The 11,252-nt window shown below is 39.8% G+C and overlaps 1 protein-coding gene across 10 annotated transcripts in view; it reads left to right on the forward strand.

Moving 5' to 3' along the window:
* Ccdc77 (coiled-coil domain containing 77) overlaps nt 1–6,408 on the forward strand; it is a 54,091-nt gene extending 47,683 nt beyond the window's left edge. For 8 of the 10 annotated variants that reach the window (XM_047548286.1, XM_047548289.1, XM_047548285.1 and 5 more), the window contains 3 exons: nt 1,738–1,863; nt 1,962–2,114; nt 2,979–6,408. In XM_047548286.1, the coding sequence (XP_047404242.1) occupies nt 1,738–1,863; nt 1,962–2,114; nt 2,979–3,125 (426 nt within the window). In that variant the 3' untranslated portion in view covers nt 3,126–6,408. The remainder of the gene's footprint in view (nt 1–1,737; nt 1,864–1,961; nt 2,115–2,978) is intronic. The other 2 variants (XM_047548283.1, XM_047548282.1) reach the window with 1 other exon arrangement.
* The last annotated feature ends 4,844 nt before the right edge of the window (nt 6,409–11,252 follow it).

The raw sequence follows: 11,252 nt of genomic DNA on the forward strand, positions 1-11,252 counted from the left end.
TCCTTTGCTTCATGAATCATTTTAATTATGTATACTCTGAACTCCTTTTCTGACATTTCTTCTACCATGCTGTCACTGGATTTTATTAATATAGAATCTAGGTATGTTTGGATCATTTTATTCCCTTTTTTTTCATGTTGTTCACGTATCTTCCCCTCTAGCAGCACAGATCCTGGGGTATATGTAGTTTCCCCCCATAGGCTTATAGTGACCCTTTAGGATTCCAAAACCTTTTCTTTAAGGGGGAGATCAATATTAGCAGTGCCCAGTACAGACAATATGCAGCCCTAAGCCAAATAGCCCCTATGAAGATATTAACAATATTGTCATAATAAACAGAATTAGTTCAATTATTACCTACAGTATAACAAATAGATTTGCAATAAGATCTGCAGTTTCTTTCTTTTTTTTTTTTTTTTAAATATTTTTTAGTTGTCAATGGACTTTTATTTTACTTATTTAATGTGGTGCTGAGAATCGAACCCAGTGTGTTGCACATGCCAGGCAAGCGCTCTACCACTGAGGTACAATCCCCACCCAAGATCTGCAGTTTCTAATGGAGGACAAAGAGGATGGGAGGGGTGTAGGATGAAGCTGTTAATGGGATAAAAAAAGAGTATATAGAAGTTCTAGATCTTAGAAAGAGTGAAAATATAATCAAAAGAAGTTGGTTGTTAGCTTGAGAAAGGGAGAAAAAGACTCTGAGGGAACAGATAAACAAAAGTAAAATAGAGCAAGAAAAGTAAGGAAATAAAAACTTTAAAATTTTCAAAAAGGAGGAAAAAAAAAGAAAAAAAATCTACACTATAACAGTCATATACTATTGAAACTTCCCAGTCTTCAGTAGCCTGATGCATGAGATGTACCTGACAATGAGCTTCCAGTCTTCAGCAGGTGTCTCAGGATGGGATTTTCCCCACCTAAAGATGAGAGCTACCGGGGTTGGGGAGATAGCTCAGTTGGTAGAGTGCTTGCCTTGCAAGCACAAGGCCCTGGGTTCGATCCCCAGCACCCAAAAAAAAAAAAGATGAGAGCTACCATTTCCAGGATAATCCAAAATGGCCGCTCTGGCTTCCAAATGTGTTGGCAAATGGGGAGCTGCAGTTCGGGTTGTGGGAATGGTCAACCAGGGTTCCTGGAAGTGGGGTGCAGTTGGTCGGGCCGAGGTCCTGGAGGCATGGCGTGGTCGGTCTGGTTGTGGGGTCTTAGAGATGGGGCTCAGTCAGTCCAGCCAGGGGTCCTACAGGTCCTGACTGTTGTTTCAAAATGGCAACAGCCACATGTAACCAAATCTGCAGTGGACTTCCAGGCAACAGCAGGCAACTGGTGCTCCACTGGCAGTCTATGGTCAGTCTGCTGGCTATCAGCGGACAGTCAGCAGGTGGCTCTCAGGTGGTGGGTGATGGGTAGGTGAAAGGCAGGCGATGGGCAGGCAAGAGGCAGGCAAATGGTGGATGATAGGTGCCAGTCAGTGAGCAATCTGCACTCAAAAAGTAGTCGGTATGCTGGCAGACTGCAGGTGATCACAGTAGACAAATGGGGTAAACATCAGGGGATCGATGAGCAGCAAAAACTGCCTCACCAAGAAATAGATCCTCTGCTTGAAACCTGAGTTACGGAGCAGCAAGGAACACAACCTCCTTCTAGTCTGCCATCTTGGATCTCTACTAATTGCTATTTGAATCATTTAATTTGTAGAACTTAATATTAATAAATTTTTGTCTTTTCAACCTGTAGTCCCTAAAAGATAAATTGGCACAAGAGAAAAAACTGTCCAACATGTACCAAGAGCAGTGCATTGCTCTAGAAGAAGAACTTGCCAGAATTCGAGAGGAGGAGGCAATGAGGAGAGAGATCTTCAAGGTACAAAATTCTCTGAACTTATGATGGAATGGGAAGTATAGATGACTGGGGAATGCTTCCCTGCTCTTCATAAATGCCTTCCTATCCCCCATCTATAGGATCGCTCTAACAAGATGGGGAAGCGTTTACAGATCATGACAAAACGCTATGAGGCCTTAGAGCATCGACGTATGTTGGAAGTAGAAGGATTTAAGACAGATATCAAGGTTCTCCGACAGAGACTGAAAGACTTGGAACAATTGCTCTATAAGGTAATCTCTGGTCCTGAATTACCATAAGGGAGAAAGGGTAGAAGTATGGGAACATGGTCATGAGGGCTCCTCAGAAGAAGGATGTAGAAGACTGCATTGTAGCTCAGTGGTAGAAAATGTGCTTAGCTTGCACAAGGCCCTGGTTCAGTCCCCAGCACCACAAAAAAACAGAAGGATGTGCCATTTCCCTGCTGGTAGACACTAGGATCACCACACTTCTAACCTCCCTGAAAATCAGTTTCAATAAGTACACACTATAGATAAAAAACCAAAATAGAATGAAATAATTGAATGACTATATCATTAATACCTCCATCTAAGCAAAGCTTAGAAATTGTCATTCCTCCCAATTCAAGAAGTAGATAAAAAAAATTTTGTCTGTTGTACAAATGGGAAAAGTGAGTAATTGAGTAATAATTTTCCCAGACATAGCTTTTTAGCAGCTAAGTTGCCTCAAGAGCCTTCTTAGACATTTAACCAGTCATCCATATATCCTAAATGATCACTATGTTCTGAACAAGGTTAATGATGAAAAAGAGGTGCTTCCTCTCATTCTTTAGCAAATTTACCAATAATGTTTATATCTATCTCTTTTTTTTTCACCCATTTTTGTTTATTGAACTCTGTCTCAAGTTTTCTCTACTATTGCATGGGAAGCAGCATCTCTTGCCTTTGCTGCTTTTAAGTTTACATTTTCGTTTTTTAATTTTTTTTAATTTAGTCACTGAACAAACTAAGAATTTAATTTATTCTGTGTATTAAATATCCCATAAAAAGGCACCATCCAGCACATCCTGATCTTTATGACTGATTTCTTTCCCCTGTCTTACACCATAATTATTTATTCTTTTTTCAAATCTTTAGGCAACGATTAATGCCCGCGCAAACCAGGACCTTGCCATTCTGTGTGAGGTCCGGGACAGCAATAGACGAGCACACAAGATACAAGGAGAATTGAAGAGTATCAAATCCAAAGTGTTTGGTCTGGAGAATGAACTTAGGCTCTGTTGATGTCTACTTTCATAGGAGTCAGCTTCCTGAAACCTGAGCAAAAGGTCATCTGCTCCCAGGAAGTATAGACCTACAGTTGAATGGAGTAGTGGTATCCATTTTTATAAAGAAAAAGTGATGAATCAGGGCACTAAAAAGCTTATCTTGCATGCTAACCCTTATTTGTAATTTTCACTGTCCTGTTAACCTTTGGGGAGTCTGAATTATAGTCTGAATTACTCAGGCTTTCCCACATTATTTCTCCTGTTTGTTTTAACAGGTTTTTGTTTTTTAAGACAAAGAAGAAAACTTAGAAGAAATTTTTTTTTGCTAAGAATTTGGCTGAGTGTCATTGAGAAGAACACTTTTTCTAAAGGAATAAAGACATTCATTAAGGTTGCCTTCCTCTTAGGCAGAGAAGGCAGCAGCACTAGGCAAATTTGCACTATTTAGCTATGGAACATTTCCATCATGAATGTGTCCTGAATTACCACCAGAGGGCACTACCGATCCTACTTGTAAGCAAATGATTCTAGAAACTGAAATGATCCTTTATGGAAAGTTTGACATTGTATCAGTAACATGTTTTTAAAATAATGTATATATTTCAAATTAACTATTTTCAATTAAAAAAATAAAAAAAATTTTGAGTTTTCTATATGTCTTGTTAAAACCATTTTCATATTTTGTTAATGACTCATTTATCTCAAAATTGCTTTCTTGTTCCATGGTCTTCACAGTTTTGTACAAGTATACAAGTTTTTCCAAATTGAATCCCTTGAAATCATCTGGTATTAGAGGTAGCAAGACTAGTACAAGAGCAATGACACTAAAACTTTGTCCTTTTTTTTCTTTTTTGAACCAAGTGTTGAACTCAAGGATGCTTAACCACTGAGCCACATCCCAGCCCTTATTTTGAGAGAGGGTCTCACCAAGTTGCTTAGGGCCTTGCTAAGTTGCTGAAGCTGGTTTTGAACTTGTGATTGTCTTGCCTCAACCTCCTGAGCTACTAGGATTACAGGAATGCACCACCATGCCTGGCAACTTTACCCATTTTTAGCCAACTTACTGTGTACTTTAAAAGAGTGAATTTCATGGTATGTGAGTTATATGTCAGTTTTTAAAGATATATATACATGATTACTTCTTGGTCTGGTGCCTAGCATATAGTAAACATTCTGTTACAGTTAAATATTATCAATATTTTGGCTTTAATTGAATTTCTGCAGTTGTTTACCATTGTCATTCAGATTACAAGATGTAGTTAATTAATAACATTCATTCCTTCATTCAAAATTTTAAGCCAGGCATGGTGGTGCACGCCTGTAATCCTTGTCTCAGAAAAGCCCACTGGTAGAGCACCCTTTGGTTAAATCCCCTGTACCACAAAAAAATAAAATAAATAAATAAATAAATAAATTTTGGCACTAGAAATGTGCTGGTTCTTTTGTATAAAAACACTAAAACTGGACATGGTGGTACATGCACACATCTATAATGCCAACAACAGCAACTTAGTGAGACCCAGTCTCAAAATTTTAAAAAGGACTGGAGATATAGCTCTGTGGTAAAGCCACCCCTAGGTTAAATTCCTAGTACAAAAAATAAATAAATAAAGATAAAAACACTGATATAGTCTTTGTTCTCCAAAGGTTGGTAGGAATGGTAAAAAGAAAAATCTCAAGTTAGTAATAAGTGAAATGGGCTGGGTTCGTGGCTCAGTGGTAGAGCGCTCACCTGGCACTAGCTTCCATCCTTAGCACCACATAAAAATAAATAAACAAAATAAAGGTATTGTATCCATCTACAACTAAAAAAACATAATTAGAAAAAACCGTACTGAATGAAGTGCAGTGGTATGGGTACACGGGATAGAAGCAACAGAGAAGATGACTCGAGGTATCTTTGAGCAGAATATTTCTTTTGTTTTGCTTTTTTGTTGTTGTTTTGTACTGAGGTTTGAACCCAGGGGCACCGAACTAAATCCCCTGTTCTTTTAATTTTTTAGTTTAAAACATGGTCTCCCTGTTGCTGAGGCTGACCTCAAATTTACAATCCTGCCTCCACCTCCCAAGTTGCTGGGATTATAGGTGTGTGCCACCATGCCTTGTTCAAGCAGAATCTTAAAGGTGAATATAAGGCCAGTTGTGTTGCACACTTGTAGCGACTGAGGAGTCTGAGGCAGAGGATCACAAGTTCAAAGCTAGCCTTAGCAACTTAGCAAAGCCCTAAGCAACTCAGCAAGACCCTGTCTCAAAATATTTCTTTAAAAAGTCTGGGTACGTGACTCAGTGATTAGGTGCCCTGTAAGGATCAGAAGTTCAAAGCCAGCCTTAGCAACTTAGACCCTAAACCACTTAGTGAGACCCTGTCTCAAAATAAAATAAAAAAAGGACTGGGGATGTGGCTCAGTGGTTAAGCACCCCTGGGTTCAATCCCTGGTACCAAAAAAAAAAAAAAGGTGAATTCAAACCAGATGTGTGGTGCACTCTGTAACCCAAGCTACTTGGGAGGCTGAAGCTGGAGGATCACAAGTTCAAGGTCAGGCTGGGCAACTTAGGGAGACCATGTCTCAAAATTAATAAAAGAAAGAGCTGTGGATGTAGCCCAGTGTTAGAGTACTCCTGGATTCTATCCCCAGTAACCAAAAAAAATAAATAAATAAAAGTGAATTCAGAATCAAGCTGAACATTGTAGATAGAGGAGTAATGTGCAAAGGCATGAAAGAACAGAATGGAGAACTGCAAGTCAAATACAAGAGAAAAGATGCAATGTACATGAGAAATTATATGAAATTTCATTAAATCACAATTATGCAATTCTTAAATTCAAGACATTTTGAATCAAGTGAAAACATTTGGATTTACTTTAAAATAGGGTGGGGAGCCAGTCACGGTGGTATGTGCCTGTAGTACCCACAACTAGGAGACTGAGGTAGGAGGATGACTTGAATCCAAGAGTTTGAGTCTGGTCTGGGCAACATAGCAAGACCTGTCTCAGAAAACAAAACTGCAACACAAAAGGAGCAAAAAATTGGTGAAAAGTAACCAAAATCTGAAAGACTTGGTGATATCAATTCATGTGTGAAAAAACTTGAAATGCAAGCTCACTTTTTTAAAAAATTAGGGATGAACAAGAAGCATCATGCAGTAAATCTCTGAGATGTTTATTTCCTGGGAATTCTTTGTACTGCAAACCAGAGTAATGTATAATCACTACCAGGATTTATTGCTGTATCTGTAGGAATAATGCAAAGGATGATACAAAAGATCTTTTGAAAACAGCCATCAGTGTCATCTGCTTTGCCTTTTAAAATTTCTCATTTAGCCTATATACACGAGTAACTTAGCAATGTCACCTTTTTATCCATAAAATATATGTGATTTTTCACAACATAAAATAGCCTCTGGCTGTTATTTTGGGTCCAGTCTTGTGATTCTCACTGCCTCTCCACCCACACCAAATTACTTGGGCTACCAAGATTAATTGTAATATTTGCAACACAGCAGATTGTACTGTTAACTCTCACTACATAGAGCATCAGAGAGAAGATGGCTACTGTATCGAGGAGAGAAATTCAGGGCCTAAGCTAAAGACAATGAGAATAGAAAGGAAGAGTCAGATTTGAGAAACAGGAATAGAATGGAAATGGGATGTTTGTGATAGATGAGATACAAAGATAGGGGGAAAGGTAAAAGCTTTTCTTTTTTCATTTGTTTTGGTTTAGATTTTGTTGATGTTTTAACTTTGCTGGGGATTGAACCCAGGGCCTTCGTGCTTCCTAGGCAGGTCCTCTGCCAACTGAGCTACATTCCCAGCCAATTTTTTTTTTTTTTTAACTCCAAAGTTTCCAGTTTGGGGAACTATGTTAGAGTGACAGCATTAACAGAATCAGTGTATATGAGAACAAGTAGATTTCCAATAAATTTGGGAAAAGGATATGGGAGTCAGGGAAATTATGAATATAGATATTTCAAATTATTAACATATGGAAGATAACTGATGAGTGTGGATGAGATCAGAGATGGAAAGCTTATATTGAATAAGAAAATATGAGGACCAAAGAGGAGAAACCTAATGGTTGGAGGAGGGGTAGATAGTATTGTCTGAATAATAAGAAAATAGTGAACTTCAAGGGAATGTGAACTTAAAGAAGTAGATGGTTAAATTGTGTGTGCCAACACTGGTTGCATAAAAGTTTATAAACATTAAAAAAGAAGAGGTTGGCACCATCATCAAATGCTGTAGAAAAATAAGGTATGTTAGAACTGAGGATTCGACAATTCAGTAGCAAGTGACTTTAGAGTGATTTCAGGTAAGTGTGGGTGGAAGTTGGCCTATATTAAATTGAGAAATGAAGCAAGGAGGAAGATGAAAAGTAACTTTAGAGTTTTAAACATACCAGTGTTGTATTATATGTTTTTTGGTTTTTGTCCATGATTCCCAGTTCATTAACTCCTTCCAAAAGTGGGTCATAAAAATCCTTATCTTTTCCTGCTTTTCTATCTTAGATCTGGTCATAAAAAAATTCTCCGACCTACTCTCCTCTGATAGTCATTCCAGAGGCGTCCCGTGCCATATCCTGGAGAGAGGCCAAGAAGAATTTGAATAGGCCCTTGCTGGCTTTCCCCACCTAGTCTGTTAGCAGTAGCAATCATGTCTATGTAATGATATCTCCTCCATCACCAAAAAAAAAGAAAGAAAAACTAAAAAGATAGGGTTCTGAGCACATCCATACAGCTGAACACATGGTAGTTTGCAAGAAGGCTGATGACAGTTCCTCCATATGCTGGGAGGGTGGTGTACCCCAACTCCATGGAGATGAGAGCTTCCAAGCTCAGGCTGTGCGTGGGACCCTTTCAGACCTTGCCCTGTGTATCTCCATCTGGTAGCTTATTTGTGTTCTTTAAAGCCTCCTTTATAATAAACCATTAAATGTAAGCAAATTGCTTTTCTGAGTTCTATGAGCTACTCTAGCAAGTCAATCGAACAAGAGGAGTGGGTCTTGGGAATGCCAATCCATAACTGATTGGTCAGAATTTCCAGAAGTCCAGACTTGCAACTGGGTCTGAAGTGGGGGTAGTCTTGGGGACCAAACCCTCAACCTATGGGATCTGACACTATCTCTAAATAGATAGTGTCAGAACTGAACTGGAGGACACCCCACTAGTGTGTGCTGTAGAATTCACTGCTTACTTGCTGGTAGGGAGAAATCCTTGTAACTTTTAAGGTTGCAGAAGTCTTTTAAACATAGAAGATTCAACAAGTGTGGTGTGAAAGCAGAGGAAACACAACATACTTTGTTTTTGCTTCACTCACATTTGGAGTCAGGAATGGGGATTGTTATATCTGCCCTGGTTCACAGACACATGTGGTTTGAGAAGAGAAAGAATGATGGGGTAGGGGATGAGAAACCTTTGATCTCTGGGTGGCCATCTACCTAGTGAAATTGCAGCTGTACTGTTCAGTTACTTAAGATAAAAGTTATCAAATAGAATTTAGAGATGGTGGTAGATGCAACCCCCAAGGAATAGTCTAATTGGATATGAAAGGAAATGCAAAATAATAAGAGGCATGCTACAGTCACAACCCCTTTGTTATGGGGTTTAGTCATTACGCTTCTGTGAAGGTGAAAAAGAGATTTGAGCTGAGTGCCATGGCACACATCTGTAATCCCTCAGGGGGCTGAGGCAGAAGAATCACAAGTTCAAAGCCAGTCTCAGCAATTTAGCCAGGCCCTAAGCAACTTAGTGAGACCCTGTTCCTAAATAAAATATAAAAAAGGGCTGGGGATGTAGCTCAGTGGTTCAACCCCGAGTTTGATCCGTGGTACCAAAAAAAAAAAAAAAAAAAGGACTGGGGAGATAGCTCAGTTGGTAGAGTGCTCGCTCTCACAAGCACAAGGCCCTGGGTTCGATCCCCAGCACCACAAAAAAAAAAAAAAAAAAAAAAAAAAATGGAGTGCTGTGTCAGGCCTTAAGCAAGCTGGACAAAGCTCAGACATCAGTCTGTTTGAGTTCAGGACACTTTCCTCACAAAGGGAAAAATTATGTCAGGGTAGCAGAAATGCCTCTAAGACCGGTAGTCATTGTGGGCAACCAGGCTCAGTGGCACATGCCTGGAAGTCCAAAGACTCCAGAGACTGAAGCAGGAGGATCACAAGTTCCAGACTAGCCTCACATAAATTTAGCAAGGTCTTCAGTAATTTAGTAAGATCTTGTATCAAAACTAAAAACTTCTGGGAATTCTGGGTTCAACCCCCAGTACCCCCCACCCCCAAAAAAGTATCTTTGGTTTTAAATGCTGCAGAGTGGAAGAACACATTTGGGTAGACTCTTGCTCGCTACTTTTTCTTCTTTCTTTCCTTCTTTCTTCTAGGAATTGAACCTAGGGGCACCCTACCATGGAGCCACATCCCCACTCCTGTTTATTTTTTTATTTTGAGACAGGGTCTTATTAGACAGCCCAAGTTGGCCTCCAACTCAAAATTCTCCTGTGTTAGCCTTCCAAATCACTGGGATTACAAGTGCCTGAGATATTTGCCCACTGAATATGCCCATTTTCAAGGTTGTAGTAAATGCTGTGATTAAGGGAGTGCTTTCTACATGGGCCCCCTATGTGACATTACTCACAAAAGCAAACATCTCAAGAAAAGTATCTGATTTGCTGTCCCAATTTCCATGTGTGGGTCTCACTGATACAAAGGACATTAAAATGTTTAAAAATAAAATGGGGAGCTGTGGTTGTAGCTCAGAGGTAGAGCACTTGCCTAGCATGTGTGAGTCATTGGGTTCCAATCTCAGTACCGCATATAAATAAATAAAGGTCCATTGACAACTAAAAAATATATATAAATAAATAAACAAATAAATAAAATGGGGAGAGCAAGGAATTCATGCCAGAAGTATAGAAGTCTTTAGATGATTATTGGAAGTCAGACTGAATGTGGCAGACATTAATGGTATTAAGGCAAAGATGTTGTCAGCACTACAAAAGGTTGGGTGGATCAATAGGACTCCCCACTGACAGCTCCCCCAACTTAAAAGAACCCAAGAAAGTTTCACTCCAAGTTTTAAGGAATTCAAGAAGCCAGAAGGCAAAGATAGAGATAAGAAAACCCACCTGAAATTGCCAGGGGGCAGTGGTTGAACTGGTTAATCAAGGTAAAGATTGACAGAGAGGCCCTCCCTGATTAGGGACATGAGGCCATATGCACACGTGTGGGTAAAATGGCCAAGTGGGGAGAGGATAGCTTTATGGACTCCTTTATGGACAAAGTCTCAAAATAAGCTGCCCAGGTTGACCTCAAATTTGCAATCCTCCTACCTTATCCTCCTGAATCACTGAGATTACAGGCAATCACCACCATATCTGGCAAAGCCTGTTGGCATGATCTTAATGGGGGTTGAAGTTTGGTTGGGAGAATGTGAAGAGGCAACAGGTGGTGGAACTAAGGTGAAAGTTTGGATAAAAATTTTTTTGTTTTTTTTTTAACAAGCTTTATGGGAGGTGGTTATGTCTCTTTTACCTGTTTTATGGATGGATATTGTGTCTGGCTGGGGAACACTTCCCCTACCTAGTATCATAACACAGAAGACAGAAATCTGCCCTTCAGGTCATATTAATTAAACACACTAAATGGAAGCCAATAAGACTGCCCAATCCCACATTGTGCAAAATATAAGCTGGAGAAGCCAGATGTGGTGGTGCATGCCTGTAGTCCCAGCTACTCCGGGGGTACAGGCAGGAGGATAGCTTGAGTCCAGGAGCTCAAGGCTAGTCTGGGCGACATAGCAAGACCTTGTCTCAAATAAAAAGAGCAAACCATGCGTGGTGGCACATGCCTATAATCTCAGTGACGGGGAAGACTGTGGCAGAAGGATCACAAGTTCCAGGCTATCCTCAGCACCTTAGCAAGATCCTGCTCTTTCAAAATAAAAATTAAAAAGGACTGGGGATATAATTCAGTGGAAGAGTATCCCTGAATTCAATCCCCAGTACAAACAAACAAAACAAAACAAGAAAAAGAGAGAAAGAAGAAAGAAACTGGAGTGCTGGTAGAGACAAATTATCTGTTGGAGCCTAAAGTGGAGCTTAGGGTATAACCCTGTGAGCAATTCCCAGCAATGGGGCACTGGGACTTTGGAC

Source organism: Sciurus carolinensis, chromosome 4 (assembly GCF_902686445.1).
Source record: "Sciurus carolinensis chromosome 4, mSciCar1.2, whole genome shotgun sequence".
In the NCBI taxonomy this organism is placed as follows: domain Eukaryota; kingdom Metazoa; phylum Chordata; class Mammalia; order Rodentia; family Sciuridae; genus Sciurus; species Sciurus carolinensis.